The sequence below is a fragment of the Dipodomys merriami genome, unplaced genomic scaffold, assembly GCF_024711535.1.
Source record: "Dipodomys merriami isolate MVZ:Mamm:240054 unplaced genomic scaffold, mDipMer1.0.p SCAF_28, whole genome shotgun sequence".
Lineage (NCBI taxonomy): Eukaryota > Metazoa > Chordata > Mammalia > Rodentia > Heteromyidae > Dipodomys > Dipodomys merriami.
This window is the reverse complement of record NW_027204270.1, coordinates 18,539,305-18,558,911: the sequence shown is the minus strand read 5'-3', so window position 1 is coordinate 18,558,911 and position 19,607 is coordinate 18,539,305. Positions and strand designations below refer to the sequence as shown.

Below are 19,607 nucleotides of genomic sequence, written 5' to 3'. Positions count from 1 at the left end.
ATGGCTCTGTGGCCTGGGCACTGCGTGTGCCACGTGGTGCCACGTGAGTTCCCCGGGGCAGCGGTGCTTCGTCGCGGCCGTGAGGGACGCGGGAAAGCGGCGTCACTGGAGGTGAACGCGTCTCGAATGCGTGTTTGCTGCGCTCTGGGAGGGCAGTGGGGAAAACCTACATCATCCATGAAAAATAACAACGAAAAGGTACACAAAGCAAGAGGCGACACGTTCCAGATTAACATGCGGTGCTGGGGCAGTTTTGCCCCGGATGGTACCATCAGGGACACTTCTGGGCTCCTCAGGACACGGCTCCTAACTAGCCCTTGTGCTCTTCTCCCCAGCTCGGTGTGGGAAGGTGCATGGGAATTTGGGGACCCTCTCCTTGCCCAACTTGGCTTTCACAAGGGGTGAAGCCTGGGGCACGTGTCAGCCAGCCGGTCACATGGTCATCAGGGTCCTGGGTGTGCAGGGTGCTGTCTTTCCCGTGGGAAAACTGAGGCTCAGAGTGGCGAAGTGCCTTACTTGTCCAGGTCCTTGGGTGTGCAGGTCCGACCCTGCCTGGTGCCCCCACCCCCACCCCACGATTGATTGCTTCCCTCCCTCTGCGCCTGTCCCCACCCTGCCTGAATCTCCACGTGTGGTCCAGAGAACTTGGAAATGCAGGTTCCCGGCCTCCCCTGCGCTCTCTGGGGCTCCACGATGTGTGCTGACCTCTGCACACTCGCTGTGCACACTGGACGTGCATCACGGCTGCCGTTGTCCTCTGCGGTGGGTGGGACCGGTTCATTCAACAGACTGAGGAGCGGGGAGCGCGTTACTCAAGAGAAGGCAGAGGTGATGAAGCTGGAGGGAGGGGGCGGGCGGGGAGCAGGAGCAGGGAGAGAATGTTCTGGAAGGGGCCATGATCAGTCGATGGGATCCAGTACTTGGGTGGGCGGGGGGAGGGGGTAGGATAGGTTCTGGAGGGGAAGGAAGAATGGATGATCATGAGGCTGTCTGTGGAAGAGGAGGTCTAGAAGTGTCCACTGTGGGAGACACCTAGAAGTGGATGAGATGGGAGGTGAGAGGTGATCCTGGCAACCCCTTTGCCCGGCTCAGGGCTGGCTGCAGGGTCCCGGAGTAGAGGGAGAGATGTTGGGTCCCGATTAAGGAGCTGCTGAAGGCAGAGACGCAAGGACCAGGCAGATCTTGGTCAACCCAGTCCCCACCTCTTCACACAGAGGAGATGACCATGGCTGGCTTTCAGCTGGCTACCCGGGGGGCAGAAGGCCCGTGCATGCCACGTGTATAATTGGGGTCAGGGCTGAGTTGCTATTATTTATTTTACTTTTATCAATCAAGTGAATCTCCAACCCCATCTGGCATAAATTTGCATTTGCATTTTAATACTTATTAGTGAAGGGCTGAGCCTCTTTCTGAATTTATTGTCAGCTGCATATCAGTTTCTCTGAGTGTCTGCTTGTGTCTCCTGCTGATTTTCTCTGGTTCATTGGAAAGAAGGGTTTCACAAACTTTCCTACCCAGGCTGGCTTTGAAGGGTGATTCTCAGATCTCACCCTCTGGAGCACTAGGATTACAGTCATGAGCCACCAGAGCCTGGCCTTCTGCATCTTTTTAGCAAGGATGCAAAGTTCTTCCCCATGAGTTAGGATTTTTGTGCAGGGAGCTGAATTGTACGTGGTGCGAGGCTGGGGTTGGCTTCTTTCATTGCTATCTGACTTAATGATTTCTCCGATGGATGAGTGAGGAGCGTTCTGTGGGCATATATGACATAATCCCTCCGTGCTAGTTCTCTGTCATAGATCAAGTAGACTTGCATCTTCCTTTTGTCCTGGCCAGTTGTCATTACAACTCCTTCCAAATCTCCCCAGTGCTGTAGTAAATCTTCTACCTGGCAGGGAAGTCTCTCACCTTTTACCTCCTTTACTAAAGGTTTTCCATGTGAATTTTATTTTATTTTATTTATGCCAGTAGTAAGGCTTGTACTCAGGCCTGGGCACTCTCAGTTTGTTTGTTTTTTACTCAATGCTGGTGCTCTACCATTTGAGCTACAGCTGCAGTTCTAGCTATTTGGGGGGTTGATTGGAGATAAGAATATTTTGTATTTGTCTGCCTGGGCTGGTTTAGAACCACAGTCCTCAGATCTCAACCTACTGAGTAACAACAATTACAAGCATGAGCCTCTAGTATTTGACCTGCTGATTTTTTAAAATAGTGGGTTTTGTTTATGTGAAAATGTTTTGAGGGCTGGGAAGTGGCTCAGTGGTAGAGCGCTTGCCTTGCATTCATGAGGCCCTGGGTTGATTCCGCAGCACCACATAAGCAGAAAAAGCCAGAAGTGGCGCTGTGGCTTAAGTGGTAGAGCGCTAGCCTTGAGCTGAAGAGCTGAGGGACAGTGCCTAGGCCCAGGGTTCAGGCCCCACGACCGACAAAAAAAAAAAATGTCTTGGGAAGATTTTGGGGAGATTGACTAATTCCAGGATAATGGTTCTCTTCTCAAAATACTACGGAGATGCCATTCCCTTGTCTGCTAGCTTTCATCGGTGCTATGTCTGCTTACAACTCAATCGCTATTCATGTCTGGATAGTCTGACTTTTCTTTCTGGATACTGTCAAGGTCTTCTCTTTGCTATATTAGTTGAGAATATCTTCTGGAGGGCTGGGAAGGTAGCTCAGTGGTAGAGTGCTTGCCTTGCATGCATGAGGCCCTGGGTTCAATTCCTCAGCACCACATAAGCAGAAAAAGCCAGAAGTGGCTCTATGGCTTGAGTGGTAGAGCACTAGACTTGAGCTGAAGAGGTGAGGGACAGCACCCAGGCCCAGGGTTCAGGCCCCACAACCGGACCCAAAAAACAAACAACCAAAAACAAAAACAAAAAAAAAAAAAAGAAAAAAGAAAAAAGCCAGAAGTGGCACTGTGGCTCAAGTGGTAGGGTGCTAACCTTGAGCTAAAGAGCTGAGGGACAGCGCCCAGGCCCAGAGTTCAGGCCCCACAACTGGACCCCAAAAATAATAATAATAATGTGGTCTTGTCTAATAATTTATGTTTGTCTGATGTTAATATATCCAACTCGGCTTTCTTGGTTAATCTTTTGTGCTTTTCAGCTTAGCCATAGTGTGTGTGTGTGTGTGTGTGTGTGTGTGTGTGTGTGTGTGTGAGAGAGAGAGAGAGAGAGAGAGAGAGAGAGAGAGAGAGACAGACAGACAGACAGACAGACAGACAGACAGAGACAGAGAGGGGGGGAATAACTTGAAATTTCTAGTTCAAGTTCAAGGCCTTCAGGTGATGAACTCCCTTTTGTGTCTCTTATCACCCCCTGGCATAGTCTCTCCCCCTCCTTGCTCCAGGGCAGAGTACACAGGGCCCCCACCTGGTGTTCCCTGGGAAAAGGAGGAATCCCAGCAGAGCCAGGGTGGCCTCTTCCTCACGGGCGCTGGGCCCCGCTCTGCCCCCTCCACAGCTCTGCCCCCGAGGACTGCAAGTCCTTCAGCATCTCCGCCTCCCCAGGGGTGGTTGTGGAAGTTACCCACAGCCCTCCAGCCAAGAAGAGCTCCACAGATTGCAAGTGGCCCCTGGTCCCCGAGCTGGAGGTGACTCTGCAGGTGAACACTGCCAGCAACAGCACCGATGACCAGAAGGTGAGCGTCCCAGCCGGTGAAGTGGAGAGGGACGGCTGCCTGCTAGCAGCTTCTCACAGTGGGGCCTGTCCTGGACCCTCGATGCCCACCCCAGGAGGGCCTCCTCGCTGGAAGGGCCCACGCCGGCTTCTTCCACCTCAGTGTCCTTGTGGGCAGTGATCTGGGGCTGCCAGGGCCTGTGGAGGGTGGAGTCTTGATTAAACTCATCCAATCAGAGACTATAATAAACGCCTGTGCATGCCAGGACTGAGCGTGGCAGGGAGGTTCCACCCCCTTGGGGCATCAGGTGATAACACAGGAAGACAGGAAGCGTTTCCAACTACGGTGACTTCCAGTAAACAGAGACAAGGAGCCCCAAGGAGCTCTGCCCACGCCCCGCACTGCTGCTGGTCAGCTGTGTGTGCTCTCGCTTCTGGAAACAAGGTGTCAGGAAAAACCAGATTCCTTGAGGCTGTGCTAAGCGGGGATCAGCTCCGTGGCTCCTCTGGGCTCTTCCTGGGGACCCATGAGTGCCCCATGATGTGTGGTGACATCACTTTCTGCGGTCACATGACCTCCCCCACCTCTCTGTGTCATCGCCCTCTGCCTGGTCGCTGGATTTAGGGCCCACTTGGTCATCCCAGACGATCCTTAATTCCCATCTTAATTCCCAGGCGCTAGGAATGAGGACATGGACTCAACTCTTGGGGGCTTCCATCTAACCTACTAGGGCGCCTTTTGGCTGTAGATGGTCTCTCAACTAGACCTTCTGGGGTTCCCACTGAGACTGGAGCCACTTGTTCCTGAGGATCAAAACAGGAGTGCAAAGCTTGGGAACCCAGGCAGGTGTGGTCAAGGAAGGCTTCCTGGGAAACGTGGCAAATTGATGGCACCGGTGTGTGCCCTGTCTCGGCATGAGATGGTGAAATGCACATGGGAGAAACTGAGGAAGTCCTGTATGGTGAGGGAAGGGGGTGGAGAGGATGGTGAGGGAGAGGGATGGGGCAGCAGGGACCCGAGGGCAGCAGACAGACGGAGGAGGGTTCTTGGCTTGGAGTCACCAGCTGGCTGTGGACCAGACCTAGGAGCAGAGTTAAAGGCTGTCACCATGGGCCAAGTGACAGGTGATGTGGATTTGACTTGTGAAGCACCCAGGGTTATTTTGCCCTCCCTCAACTGGCAAGTTGGACCAATCGGATGTGCTCTCCCTGAAATTCCTCCCCCATCAGTCCAGATGCCCTGCCCTCAGCTGGCAGCTGGACCAATCAAATGTGTTCTCCCTGGAATTCCTCCCCTATCAGCCCAGATGCCCCGCCCTCATCTGGTAACCTGGTCAGTCAGACATGCTCTCCGCTGGATTTTTATTTTTTTATTTTTGTCAGTTGTGGGGCTTGAACTCAGGACCTAGGCTCTGTCCTTGAGCCTCTTTGCGCTCAAAGCTAGTGCTCTACCTCTTGAGCCACAACACCACTTCCCATTTTTGAGTAGTTAATTGGAGATAAAAGACTCATGGGGACTTTTGTTCCTGGGCTGGCTTCAAACTGCGATCCTCAGATCTCAGCTTCCTGAGTAGCCAGGATTACAGGTGTGAGCCCTCAGTGCCAGGCTTGGATTTTTATTTTTGAGGGAATTTTATTTGAGGGATTTTTACTTTACTGTGCCTGAGCCCAGGGACACACAAAAGCTAAGTCCAGTTTCTTCCACCGAGCTACGCCACTCGAGTCCTCCCTAGATTTTGAAGCTGAATCAGAGGAGCTGTCATTTCTTCTTCTGAACAGCTCCTGCTCTGGAGCCCAGTGTCCATCCAGAGTTCCTTCTGCCTCAGGGTCCCTGTCCGTGTCTCGTGGCCATCGCTCTCCGTCTAATGACTCTTCACCCTGTCTCCAGCCCCCGCTCACCTTCCAGGGCCCTATCAAGGTGTCCCTCTTTGTCAAGCCCCCAGCCTTAGGCAGAGCGAACCCCTGCATTTCTGGGTATACCCCTCCATTTGGGGGCTCCTGCAGGACCCTCTCCTGTAGGCTCCTGGTCATCTGAGCTGAATTGGGCTGAGCTGGCCCATAGAAAGGATGCATCCATGTTTGTTGAGTGACTAAAAGAAGTCATTAACAGTCTGCTTCTGGCTTACAGGTTCAGATTTCATACTATGGGCCCAAGACTTCAAGGGTCCAAGCCCTCCTCTACCTCACCGGAGTGGGTGAGTAATGACCTCCCGCCATATCTCACACGGACCAGGGGTCCTGTGGCATGCTGCAGGGAACACAGAGCCATGGGCTTGGGGTGACAGTGTGGTTATGTCCCTCACCAGGGTGACTCAGGGCTCTTCCTGACACCCCTGGGCATGGCCAGGCCTACGGGGTCACATCGGGTCCACAACCATGGCACCCTGAATTTGGGCAGATAGTCCAAAGCCCCAACCTTCCTCTCATAGCCAGTGGGGACCTGAGGTTGGAGGACCTAACCTGTAGACACAGTCTCCTGTCCACCCACACCTTACCTCTCCTGCTATTCATGGGGTTTCAGAAATCTCCCTGCACGCAGACGTCACCCGCACCGGCAAAGTGACCAGCACCAGAGCCATGAAAGACCAGGTACTCACTGCTCAACCCTGCCAGGTTCTCCTATGGCGCCTCCTAGTGGGCAATAGGTGAACAGCAACGTGTCTTCTGCTTTGGATGCCAAAGGCGTAATTCAGAAAGACAGAAAAAGAAAATGAGCCAGGCACGGTGGTGCCTACCTATAATCCCAACACATGGGAGGCTGAGGCAGGTGAATTGCAAGTTGGAGACCAGCCTTGGACACATCATGAGGCCTTCTCTCAGGGAAAAACAAGAACAAGAATCATTGGTGTTATTTTTTTTTTTTCTTGCCAGTCCTGGGGCTTGAACTCAAGGCCTGGGCTCTGTCCCTGAGCCTCTGTGTTCAAGGCTAGTGCTCTACCACTGGAGCCACGGTGCCACTTTTTTCTGTTTTCTGGCTTTTTCTATTTATGTGGTACTGAGGAATTGAACCCAGGGCTTTATGCATGCTAGGCAAGCACTGTTCCCAGCCCTCTATCTATCTTTTCAAAGATCATATTTTGCCAGCAGTGAGTACACCGGATGTGCACTCCTGCAAGCTAGGTTCTCTATAACTACCTAGTGAATGCACAGCACAGAAAAGTTTCCTAGACAGGTGTCAGCCTTGCCGTGGGCTGTAGTGACTGATGGGAAAGTGTCCCACAGTGCCAACTACAGAGGTGGAGGACAGAAGAAAGGCAGCCAAATGGCACGGGGAGAGATGTGCACAGGAAGCCGGGCACCAGTGGCTCACGCCTGTAATCCTAGCTTCTTAGGAGGCTGAGCTCTGAGGATCACGGTTCAAAGCCCGCCCGGGCAGGAAAGTCTGTGAGACTCTTATCTCCAATAAACCACTAGAAAACCAGAAGTGCTTCTGTGGCTCAAGTGGTAGAGCATTCGCCTTGAGCTGAAGAGCTGAGGGACAGCGCCCAGGCCCAGAGTTCAAGCCCCATGAATGACCAAAAAAAAGAGAGAGAGATGTGCACAGGGACCTCAAGGCTTAACCTGGGCCCTGGTGGGGGTGGGGATTGCTGTCCACCCACTTTTATGTGGGTAGGACGACAGAGTGGTCAGTGTAAAAAGACTGAGAATCCTTCGGAGGTCAGCCAAAAGGGTGGGGAAGTGCCGGGCACCAGTGGCTCACACCTGTAGTCCTAGCTGCTCAGGAGGCCGTTATCTGAGGATGGAGAGTCGGAGCCAGCCTGGGCAGATAAATCCGTGAGACTCTGATCCCCAATTAGCAGGCAAAAGGCTGGAACTGGAGGTGTGGCTCAAATGGTAGTGTCAACCCTTGAGTGGAAAAAGCCAAAGTAAGAGCTTGAGGCCCTGAGTTCAAGACTCAGTGTTAGCATACACACACACACACACACACACACACACACACACACACACATACACACATAGTGTGGGGTGGGGGCGTGGCTCCGTGGTAGAGCGCCTGCCTCAAGTGCACCATCCCCAGCACTGCAGAAACAGAAATAAAAACTAAAATGTCAGTGTGGGAAAGGCTGGGTGTTATGAACCCATCCCTTAGCCCCACCCAGCCGGATGCAACCACCTGCCACCCCTCCCCCCCTCAGGGTGCATATGCTGCTACAAAGCCCAGTCACCACCCAGGGCGGAGCCTTGCAGCCCGCCCCCGTCAGAGGCACATGGAGGAGGGACTAAGGATAGCACAGCGCCCACACAGCGGACAGGCTCGCACTCCTCAGGATAGTCACTGTGTAGACTGAGTCTGGAGGGCAGATTCGGCTCCACTCAGCTGCTGAGCCAACATGTGTGTGTGTGTGTGTGTGTGTGTGTGTGTGTGTGTGTGTGTGTGTGTGTGTGCACACACACGCTTGACCTGAGGGCCTGGGTGCTGTCCCTTAGCTCTTTCACTCAAAGCTAGCGCTTTGCCACTTGAACCATAGCTCCATGTCTGGCTTTGTGGTAGAGATAAGATACTCATGGGCTTTCCTGCCCATGCTGTTTTGAACTGCGATCCTCAGATCGCAGCTTCTTGAGGAGCTGGGATGACAGGCGTGAGCCACCAGTGCCTGGCTGTCTCTAGGGTTTCTTTTAGAAGGGTGGCTGCATTGCACTCTGGGTAACTTTCCAGCCTGGGACTTCCTTGGTCTAGAGCATGAAGGATTAAAGTGCATGAGGCCAAAGGGCAGGAGGGAGCCCTGGTTTCGCTTCTGGGCTGGGCTTGAGGTTCCTGAGTGCACCCCTCTTCTCCTGGTGCTCCAGAGGACCTGGACCTGGGGCCACAGTGGACAAGGTGCCATCCTGCTGGTGAACTGTGACAAAGATGACCCCAAGTCTTCTGCCCCAGACTGCGAGGATGATCAGGTGGTGGACCACAAAGGTAAGCCCCCCCCCCCCGGCTGGCCTCGGGGCCTTGACACAGCCCTGGACACCGGAGGGACTGCATGCACACTTCTACAGGTGAAGAAATAGACAAATGTCCAGAGAGGTCACATAACTCTCCCAAGTCACACAGCAGTCAGGGAAGAGCCAGGGCCAACCCCAGAGCATCCCAGAGACCCCAGCTTCCACGCTGGCCCCCTGCTCTTCCCAAATGCCTGCATGTGCCTCACACCTGAAGCCCAAAGAAATGTAAAGAAAAGATGCCCCTGATACCCTGCCATCTACCAGACCTTCTCTGAGCACTGTATAAGGAGCCATTCATTTGAGCCTTTGATGCAAGACTTAATGAATGGGAAAACAGAGGCATACAAAGGCTAGATCTTTTGTCCAGGGCCACACAGCTAACCATTAGCAGACTGAGGATCCAAACCCCAGGGGTGCTGCCCTAAGGGCAGGTGTGGGGTACAGGGATTGTGGTAAGAACAGGGTCCTTCTTGACAGAAATCCCCTGTAATGCTAGGGAATGGCTGAGGTAGAGGGCAGTGGTGTTCTGGGACTGTTGCTGGGACAGCATGGCTGGGTTGTTTGCAGCTATCTGGGCCTGGTGCCAGGGAGGACCCCTGTAGTCCCGGACACACAGTACCAACCCAATAGCCCCCTTTGGGGGCTGCCTGGGGCTTCAGGTACTATAATAGCACAGCATACCTAGTGTGGCATTGTCACAACAACCCCATGAGGACACACACCACTTCTCTGCTTAATGATGGGGAAACAGAGGCAGCAAGTGTGGAGGGAACAGGCCTGAGCTCACACAGACTCGGCTGACCCCAAAGTCCCCTCTCCCTGAGGTCCAGCCCACCAGCAATAACAGCGTTGCGTGTGTCCCTCCCACACCAGCTGCCCCTGGGCCAGCTAAGGACAGGCCCCCTGCTCCCACCCCTGGTTCCGAGCAGGGGCTCAGTGCTGCTCACTGTTTCTGGACGTTTCTCAGCATCTGAGGTTGCAGGGGTGCATGGTGAGGTGCGGGAAGGGGAGGGACAGAATTGGCCTGGTCCTCACCGCCCTGAGCCTCCACCTCTGCTCATCCCAGGGGGAAACGTGCACAGTTAAGCACTGGACACACGCAGCCTGGCCACGGGGCGGGCAAGCCCCCCCACCATGGTGCCGGGAGGAGGCCGGTGGGGTGCAGCCCCCCGTGGCCTGGATCTTCTTTGCAGATCTGCAGGACATGTCCCTGCTGACCCTGAGCACCAAGGCCCCCAAGGACTTCTTCAGCCAGCACCAGCTGCTGCTGCACGTGGCCAAGACCGAGATGGAGAAAGTGAGAGTGTTCCAGGCCACACGTGAGTCACCAGCCATGGCCCTGGCCCCGGGGGCGCCGCCCTGCACACCCCCAGAGAACCCCCAAAGCTGGGCACGGTCCATGCCTCACGCCTGGAATCCCAGCTACTCAGGAGGCTGAGATCTGAGGATCTCAAAGCCAGCCTGTGCAGGAAAGTCTGTGAGACTCTTATCTCCAATGAACCACCAGAAAACCAGACGTGGCGCTGTGGCTCAAAGTGGTAGAGTGCTGTCCTTGAGCAAAAGCGCTCAGGCCGTGCATTCAGGCCCCACTGCCGACCAGAACAACAACAGAAAGCTGTGACAGCCATCTTGACCACCTCCCTGGCATTCTGAGCTCGATTTCTCTCTCCTCTCCTCTCCTCTCCTCTCCTCTCCTCTCCTCTCCTCTCCTCTCCTCTCCTCTCCTCTCCTCTCCTCTCCTCTCCTCTCCTCTCCTCTCCTCTCCTCTCCTCTCTTCTCCTCTCCTCTCCTCTCCTCTCCTCTCCTCTCCTCTTCCCTCTTCCTCTCTCTCTCCCTCTCTCACATACAAACACACACATACTCACGCTCACACTTATACAGACCACAAACTGAGTGTGTCACCCCAGTGTTTGTTCTAAACCACCACCTAAAACATCGGCAGCTTCTTAGCAGCTCAGCGCCCCCCTCCTTGGGGGTGCCAGGCTCGGCTCCTGGCAAAGGGCACAGAGTAAAGTCCCTGTCTGCACATGGCTGGCTGGGCCAGGGAAAGTGGGAGGAGGGCACCCACTGTGTCAGATAGTTTCCGCAGAGGGGCACAGCTTGCAGAAACCCCGGGGAAGGGCGATGCAGGTAGAGGGAATGGTGGGTGCAAAGGCCCTGAGGTCGGATCTTGCCTCTGTGAGTTTGAGGAAGGCAGGGAGTCCAGCCTGGATTGTGGCTCAAGAGGAAGATGAGGGCCAGAAGTCAAGGCCAAAATGAGGTAGATCAGGGCAGAGAGCACCCGGGGGGTGAGCTCAGGGTCCCCAGGGAGGAAGAGGGAGGCCGGGCCTGAGCCTCCCCTGCCCCGTCTAGGGGGCGGCCGTCCGTCCAGGTACAAGGCGGTCCTGGGGCCGCAGAAGTCCTCGCACTGCCTGAAGCTCCAGGGCGGCCAGCACTGCGTGGACTTCTACGTGGAGGGCCGGGCCTTCCCCGACGCCGACTTCCCCGGCCTCATTTCCCTCGGCATCTCCCTGCTGGACACATCCAACCCGGTAGGCCGCGCTGGCCTGGCTGCCCAGCAGAGGGGACAGCGCGGAGGCCGGGGGGCAGCGGCCGGCGTGGGCCCTGCTGGCCTGATGTGCCCCCTCCTCTCCCCGCCCCTGCAGGAGCTCCCCGAGACCCTGCTTTTCCAAGACAGCGTGGTCTTCCGTGTGGCCCCCTGGATTATGACCCCCAACACCCAGCCCCCCCAGGAGGTGTATGTGTCCAGGTGAGACCCAGCAGGCCAGGGCCTGGATGCTCCTGAGTTCCGGGGACAGCACTGGCTTGTGTGAACCAGACAAGCATGCTCTCTCTGTGTGCCCACTGGGAGTTTTGAAAAAGCAGGGACAGATGGTCGCCAGCCTGCTGAGGGCCTGCCTTACTCCTGGGGGTGAGACCCCAGTAGACCCAGGCCCCCAAGCCAGGCTTTTAAGTCTCTTCAGAGTATTAGAAGCCTCTGGGAATGTGTCTAAATGCACCCTGATGGATGGGCACAGGGGCTCACATTTGTAATCCAGCTACACAGGAGGCAGAGATGGGGAGGATCGTGGTTTGAGGCCTTGGCCACACACGTTAGATTCCCATCTGAAAAATCACTACAGCACAAAAGGGCTCAGTGATAAATGCCTGTCTGGCCAGGGCAAGGCCCCAAGTTCAAACCCCAGGACCACCCAGAATGAACATGAATGCACCTGTTTTGGCTGACCACTGAGCCAGGCTAGGGTCTCTGGGGATGGGGGCTCCCAGACCCAGTCCCTGCTGAGCAAGCCGGGGGTCTTACAGTGTCCTCTCCCCCGACTGCTTCACGGGTAGAAGGGAGGAGGGGTCACCCGGGGTCAGGATGCAGGCGGGGGTCAGCACAGGCCGTCTACGGCAGGTGGGCATGACCCCCGCTCCGGGAAGCCAGCCCGTGTGTCCAACCATCGCTGAGCTGGTGCCCAACAAGGGCAGAGATGGGTCCGCACATAGGCTTCTTGTGTCCCCCGTCCCCAGGCTGGAGTTCCAGAAGTTTCTTTTTCTAGGATTTCTGATAACGAAGCCTTCCTGGAGTCGGTAGCTGCTCTGGCCAAGAAAGCCAAGTGCAAGCTGACGGTCAGCCCGCTGGAGGAGAACATGGACGACCAGTGGATGCAGGTGGGCAGCCTCTGCGTCCACCCTCCTGTCCTCCGGTGGCCAGGTAGGGGTCGGAGGGTCCTGAGCCGGGGGTGCAGCAGCCATGGTCTGTTCACTGCTGGAGATACCGACCTCAGCCCTGCTCCAGTACTTTCTCTGTGTGTGCATGGGGGGGTGGGGGGACAGGGGGCTTGCACTCTTGCTCGTTTTTTTCTACTCAAGGCTGGTGCTCTACCACTTGAGCCATGCCTCCACTTCTGACTCTCACTCGAGAGTCACAGACACACTGCACGCATGCGCTGTTGTACAGGGCCTGGCCTCTACCATGTAAGTTATTGTTTTTACTGAAGGCTGGTGCTCCATCCAGTGCTTGAGCCACAGCTCCACTTCCAGCTTTTTGGTGGTTCGTAGGAAACAAGTCTCACGGGCTCATCCTGCCTGGGCTGGCTTTGAGCCTCAATCCTCTGATCTCAGCCTCCTGAGTCACCAGGGTGACAGGCGTGAGACGGTGACTGGATTCAGCTGCTCTTGCTGACCCCGGCTCCACGCAGGCCGATTCTCTGCTGTCCCTGCTCCCCTGAGAGCCCTCTGCACCCCACATTCCTTGTCACCATGGTCCCCGTTGTCCCCCCCACCCCTGGTGCCCCCGCCCGCCTCCCTGGCTCTCCCTGGAAGCACCCCTGGGGGAGGGGCAGGTCCCAGTTCTCTGAGCTTCTTTTTGGGTTCAGGTGTCTGGCAGGGGGGGAGGGGGGAGGGGGAGGGCTCTGACTCCAGGTTGAGCAAGGTGATGGTCCCCCCAGCCCCACCCCAGTGTTCGATGCTAAGACCCAGCCACAGTCTCTCCCCCGGCCCCCACCAGGATGAAATGGAGATCGGCTACATCCAGGCCCCCCACAAAACGCTGCCGGTGGTGCTTGACTCCCCAAGGGACAGAGGCCTGAAGGACTTCCCCATCAAACGCGTCATGGTAGGATGGCTGGGGCCCCTGGCTCCCCAAAACCCCTCCCGGCCTGTCTTCCCCCCATCTTCCCCTCCCCCAGGTCAGGTGGGTGGGGCCTGTCCACCCTGGAGCCTGGCATGTTCCTGAGCCTGCCCAGCCCCGAGACCGTCCAGCGTGGTCGCCCTGGGCTGACCCAAGGGGCACGGTGGCGTCAAGCTGCCTTCCCTCGGGGAGGGGGCCTCTGTGGTCTCCGTGCCAGGGGAGGAAGCGTGGTGTCAGCACGGCCTGCTTGGCTACGAGGTAGACTGACGTGAACTCAGCACAGATAATAACAACAATAACAATAATAATAACTGCATTATTGCGTTTGCTTTCTGTCAGCCCTGGCGCTGACTCACTTAATGACTACCCTTGACAGTAAGGCTCTCCGGGGACCCATGTTACAGATGAGGAAACGGTGGGTCTGACGAGCAGTGAGGACTCAAACCCAGCCAGCCCCGCCAGGGCGCAGGCCCCTCCCCACCCTGCCTCCCTGCGGTCCCAGGAAGCCCCCTGCCCCTGACCTGCACCCTGAGCCCCAGAGAAAACACAGCAAGGAGTGGGGTGCGAGGTGTGCCAGGATGGGAGGTTTTCTGGGGAGCATCCTGCACCCCAGCCCACAGGGGATGGCACAGTCCGCATGGTCCACTTCCGGGAGCTGGGGGTGGGGGGCTGTGAACCCGGCTCAGGTTCCAGCAGGGGTCTCAGCCGGTGCCACCCTGAACCCCACCCCGCAGGGCCTGGCCCGCCTGCCAGGCTGCGTCTGCCCTGGACGGGCACTCCCAGCCGGGCCAGCTGTGTCCCCCTGCGGTGCTCACGTCTTCATCCTAGTTACTCAAGGAGGCTGAGATGGAGGTTCCCAGTTCCAAGCCAGCTGGGCCAGGAAAGTCTGTGAGACTCTTTGGTTGCCAATGAATTACCAAAAAGCCAGAAGCGGAGATTTGGCTCAAGTGGTAGAGTGTTTGGTAGAGTGTTAGCCTTGAGGGAAAAAGCCAAATGAGGCAGTCTTACTACCAGCAAGAAAGCAAAGAAGGGGGGCTGGGAAGGTGGCTCAGCGGTAGAGTGCTTGCCTTGCATGCATAAGGCCCTGGGTTCGATTCCTCAGCACCACATAAGCAAAAAGAAAAAAGCCGGAAGTGGCCTGTGGCTCAAGTGGTAGAGCGCTAGCCTTGAGCTGAAGAGCTGAGGGACAGCGCCCAGGCCCAGAGTTCAGGCCCCACCCCCCCAAAAAAAAAGAAAGCAAAGAAGGGAAGGAAGAAGGAAAGAAGGGAGGGAAGGAAGGAAGGAAGGAAGGAAGGAAGGAAGGAGGGAAGGAAGGGAGGAAGGAAGGAAGGAAGCAAGTCTTGCAGACTTGGCTATTTGGCCCAGGCCAAGCTTTGGGAGTGACCGCCGTGCCTTGGGCCCTGGCAGTGCCCGGGTGTCTCCTGGCAGGCGCTGGTCCATCCTTTAACACGCCCCCACCCCGTGTCCACCCAGTGTCCCTAATGCAAGCCCCTGCTCCTCCACCTCAGGGCCCAAACATGGGCTACGTGACCCGAGGGCTGGACGCGGAAGAGGTCACGGGGCTGGACTCCTTCGGGAACCTGGAGGTGAGCCCGCCAGTGGTGGTGGGGGAGAAGGAGTACCCGCTGGGCAGGATTCTCATCGGGAACAGCAGTTACCCCAGGTAAGGGGGGGCTGCAGGGAGAAGCGGGAGCCAGAGCGGGGGTCCCCCACCTGCCCCCCAACCCGAGAGGGCACAGCAAGCATTGGGGGGAGGGAGAGGGCTCCAAGAGCAGCTGGGGAGGGGTGGCGGGCAACAGGGCCAAGGTCAAGTTCCACGCTGGCACTCACGCTGTGGTCAGTGGATGCGGACTTACTGAGCAGCTACTGCACACCCAGAGCTGGGGACGTGGCCATGCATGCAACAGCCGCACCCCTGCCTCTCCGCTTACCAGGGGACCCTTCATGGTACAGTAACGAAGTCAGGGCATTGGAAAGGAGGGAAAGATAAGAAGGCAGAAGAGGAGGGGGACCTGTGTTGGGGTGACCAGGGTGGGCTTCTCTAGGGAAAGGACTCGAGCTGAGACCTGATAACAAGAAAGACAAGACCACGTGCAGATCATGGCAGAGTATTCTGGCATGTGCAAAGGTCCTGGGGCAGGACAGAGCTTGATGTATTCCACAACTGGAGACTTGCATTGATGATGGATCAGGCAGTACTTTCTGAGGCTAGGTGCTGATTTTGTGCCTCAGTTTCCCCCCTCCCCCACCAAGTGAAACTGGAATGACAATTCCTCTAGTCAGCTCGTGAGAGATATGAGGATGGCAATCGAGACTCCCTTCCCTGGTTGGAGGAGAGCTCGCCTCTGGCCCCTAGGCACCTCCTCAAGTGACGCTCCTTACCCTGTGGGGGCAGCCCGGACAGTCGGGACATGCACAAGGTGCTGCAGGACTTCCTGGAGGCCCAGCAGGTGCAGGCTCCCGTGAAGCTGTACTCTGACTGGCTGTCCGTGGGCCATGTGGATGAGTTCCTGAGCTTCGTGCCCGCATCTGACAGGAAGGTGGGCTCCAGAGCTGCTTGAAGTGGGGGTGGGGGTCCCCTCCACGTTCCTGGGAGCCACAGAGACAAAGCGGTGCTCACTCCAGTGCCTCTGCCCCAGGGCTTCCGGCTTCTCCTGGCCAGCCCCGGGGCCTGCTACAGACTGTTCCAGAAGCAGCAGGAAGAAGGTCATGGAGAGGCACTGCTCTTCCAAGGAATCAAGAGTAAGTCCATCCAGGCACCGGGTGCTCACACCTGTAATCCCAGCTACTCGGGAGGCTGAGCTCGGAGGATGGCAGTGTGAGGCCAGCCTGGGGCAGAAAAGTCTGTTGAGACTCTTGAGTGAATCAGCCAAGAGCCGGGAGTGGAGGCATGGCTCAAGAGCACCAGCCTTGAGTGGAAAAGGCTGAGCAAGAGTGCAAGGCCCTGAGTTCAAGCCCCAGTACTGGAGCACGTGCGCGTGCACACACACGCACACACACACGCACACACACACACACACGCACATACACACACGCACATACACACACACTCACACACGCACACACACACACTCACACACGCACACACTCACACACGCACACACACACACACGCACACACACTCACACACACATGCACATACACACTCACACACACGCACGCACACACACTCACACACACACGCACACTCACATACACACACGCACACACACGCACATACGCACACACACACGCACACGCACACACACACACACACACACACACTCACACAGCGTAAGCCCGTCCTGCCCTACTCTGTGCGGGCGCTGTCCTCCCTGGTCACCAAGCCTCCTACTCCTGGTGGGAGCATCCAGGAAGCAGAGGTCTTCTGAATGCTGTGTGCCAGACGCCATGCCAGGCACTGGGTGTCCCAGCCAGCCGTGAGAGCAACTTCAACAGGGGTTTAGGGACAGCCAGAAGGGCTTCCTGGAGGAGGCAGAGGCCATGAGGGATGAGCAGGAGCGGGGGTATAGAGGGAGCCATGAGGGGCAAGGAAGGAGGAGCTTGCAGACAGTGGGAGCAGCAAGTGCAAAGGCCTGGGGGCCGCAGAGAGCAGGTGTGAGCGGAGGACAGCCAGGACACAGGCTGGGGCGGAGGCTGAGCGGCCCGTGTGGCTGATCACTCTCACCCAATGTGCAGTGGGGTGCCGTGGGGTTCCCAGCCGACCCGCTTCCTTCCCCTCCCCCACCCTGCACGGCTGGGACCAACGTAGGGTTTCACAGGCGGGGCAGGCACTGAACCACCGCATGGCCCCAGCACACGGCTTCTCCCCTCTAAACCCTCTGTTTTTGGAAGAGATTCTCCGGGGAATGAGCCCGGGTGCCAGGCTGCATGGGATTACGGACTGCCCACAAGGTGCCTGCACCCTGGAACCCCCCCCTTACAGCCGGGGGGTGCGGAGTCTCCACCACGCCCACCCCAGGGCTGACCCACCTCCCCAGTCTTTGCTTGTATTTTCTTTTTCCCCCTGACAGGAAGAAAACAGCAGACCATAAAGGCCATCCTGTCCAACAAGGTTCTGAAAGAACAGAACTCCTATGCCCAGGTGGGGAGTCTGGGGGGGCTGGAGGGGGGGGAAGGTCCTGGCCACATCCCCACCCCTACCCTGTCCTTGGGATGGCCTAGGCCAGGCTGAAAGTGGGAGGGACCTGCTCTGGCCCCGCCCCAACCCCTCCCCCTCCCCCGCCCGGTTCCCCCCCCACACCGTCCCTTTCTCCGCCTTTGCCCCAGAGCTGCATCGACTGGAATCGAGGGGTGCTGAAGAGGGAGCTGGGCCTGGCCGAGGAAGACATCCTGGACATCCCACAGCTCTTCAAGCTCACAGGCAACTCCAAAGCCAGGCTCAAGGTGGTGGCCTTCTTCCCCAACATGGTGAGGAGGTGGCAGCCCCCCCCGCCCCCTCCCTCGCCCAGGGCCTTGACCTCCCAGGAGGAACGGGGGGCTGCTAGAGGAGTGCTTCTCCCTGCTCAGGTCTGAACAGCTTCCTCGCTCCCCTCCCCCGCCTTGTGACACTGGGGGATTCCAGATGAGGCACAGAGAGAGATGGCATCTGACACAAGAGCACACAGCACCAGGACGGGGCTGTCTGGCTTTGGAGCCCCCCCCCCTCTGCTGATACTTCAATGGCATCTGGCTAACAGGCTCTTACCAGCCAGGCTTCCTTGTGCTGAGCAGGAAGGGCCAGTCCTTGTGTGTGTGTGTCTGTGTGTGTGCCCATGCGTGTGCACTTGTCCTGGTGCTTGAACCCAGGAGCTCGTGTTCTTACTTGGCTTTTGCACTCCAAGCTGGTGCTCTACCACTTGAACCACAACTCCACTTCTGGCTTTTTGGTGGTTCATTGGAGATAAGAATCTATTGGATTTTGCTGCCCAGTCTGGCTTTGAACCATGATCCTCAGATCTCAGCCACCTAAGTAGCTGACAGGTGTGAGCCACACTGGGTACAACCAGGATTTTCAAGGCTGCCTGAAAGCCTTTCTCTCCGGTCTTTCTGGGTGGGTGGCGCAGTGGGGGAGTGAGGTGAGGGGCTCTCTCTGACCAGGGACCCCCATTTCCTGCAGGTGAACATGCTGGTACTGGGGAAGCACCTGGGCATCCCCAAGCCCTTCGGGCCGCTCATCAATGGCCGCTGCTGCCTGGAGGAGAAGGTGCGCTCGCTGCTGGAGCCGCTGGGCCTGCACTGCGTCTTCATCGACGACTTCGCCCCGTACCACATGCTGCATGGCGAGGTGCACTGCGGCACCAACGTGCGCCGCCGGCCCTTCAGCTTCAAGTGGTGGCACATGCTGCCCTGAGCGCCGCCCCCTCCTCCTCCCCCCTCTCTCCCCCCCCCGTGGTGCAGCCCGGCAGGGATTCTGGGAAAGGCTGGGCTCCCTGGGCGCAGCCAGCCCTCCCAGCAATGGCTCCTCTCCTCTCCTCTCCTGGGCCCAGCTCCCCACTCCTCCATGGTCCTCCTGTCGCAAACTCAGCTCTGCCCAGAGGAGCTAACATAAAGACGTTTTTACTCACTTTCTACATAAGGCTGTGAAGTTGTCCCTGTCGCTCGGGCATGTCCCCTGCTGTCCTGGCTGTGACCAGCTCAGGAAAGCTACCAAGACACACTGGAAGCCAGGTGGCTTTTGCTCCCAGGTCGTTAGTCGCTCTATGAAATCGTGCAGGACTCTGGTTCTGAGCTTCTTGTAGAACCCAAGGAAGGGAGCCAGGCATGGCAGCACACACCTGTAATCCCAGCTACTCCGGAAGCAGAAGCAGGAGGATCTGGAATTAGAGCTAATTTGGGCCAAGTTAGTAGGACCTTGTCTCAAGGACATATTGAAAAGGGGGTGACATTGTTTCACATAAATGGGCATGTTGTACAAAGGGGTTTCAACTATTTGAAGATAATAGTAATAAATATGAAGGGTTGATGGTGTAGCTCAAGCGGTTGGACACCTGGGTGAGACCCCGGGTTTAATCCCCAGTACTGGAAAAAAAAAAAAAAAAGGCTGGGTGCTGGTGGCTCACACCTATAACCCTAGCTACTCAGGAGGCTGAGATCTGAGGATCAAAGTTTGAAGCCAGTGCAGGCAGAGAAGTCCGTGAGACTCTTATCTACAACTAACCAGCAAAAAGCCAGAAGTGGAGCTGTGGCTTAAGTAGTATAATGCCAGCCTTGAGCAAAAAAGCTAAGAGACAGCATCTCCGCCCGGAGTTCAAGCCCTAGTAGTGGAACAACAACAAAAAAACTTCCAGCACTGTACTGCTAGCCTGTGTCTCATTATGCATTGTGAGTGTGTGTGTGTGTGTGTTGTGGGGCCTAAACTCTGGGCCTGGGCGCTGGCCCTCAGCTCTTCAGCTCAAGGCTAGCGCTCTACCACTGGAACCATAGTACCACTTCCAGCCTTTTCTGCTTATGTGGTGCTGAGGAATAGA

The 19,607-nt window shown here is 56.8% G+C and overlaps 1 protein-coding gene across 1 annotated transcript; it reads left to right on the top strand.

Moving 5' to 3' along the window:
- Padi4 (peptidyl arginine deiminase 4) lies at positions 1-18,684 on the top strand. The gene is made up of 16 exons (XM_070037035.1): positions 1-198; positions 3,343-3,633; positions 5,740-5,806; positions 6,133-6,200; positions 8,400-8,517; positions 9,737-9,862; positions 10,896-11,074; positions 11,189-11,292; positions 12,086-12,197; positions 13,036-13,143; positions 14,667-14,821; positions 15,554-15,698; positions 15,798-15,900; positions 17,172-17,242; positions 17,428-17,568; positions 18,257-18,684. Exons 1-16 carry the CDS (start codon positions 1-3, stop codon positions 18,488-18,490), a joined length of 2,220 nt encoding a protein of 739 aa, XP_069893136.1. The 3' UTR covers positions 18,491-18,684.
- Positions 18,685-19,607: the final 923 nt, after the last annotated feature.

What these genes read in the sequence shown, in the direction of transcription:
- Padi4 (XM_070037035.1), top strand. Translation starts at nt 1, where the DNA reads ATGGCTCTGTGGCCTGGGCACTGCGTGTGCCACGTGGTGCCACGTGAG. An exon ending in TGAAAAATAACAACGAAAAG is followed by an intron (nt 199 to 3,342) that starts GTACACAAAGCA and finishes TCCTTGCTCCAG; the next exon opens with GGCAGAGTACACAGGGCCCC. An exon ending in CCTCTACCTCACCGGAGTGG is followed by an intron (nt 5,807 to 6,132) that starts GTGAGTAATGAC and finishes ATGGGGTTTCAG; the next exon opens with AAATCTCCCTGCACGCAGAC.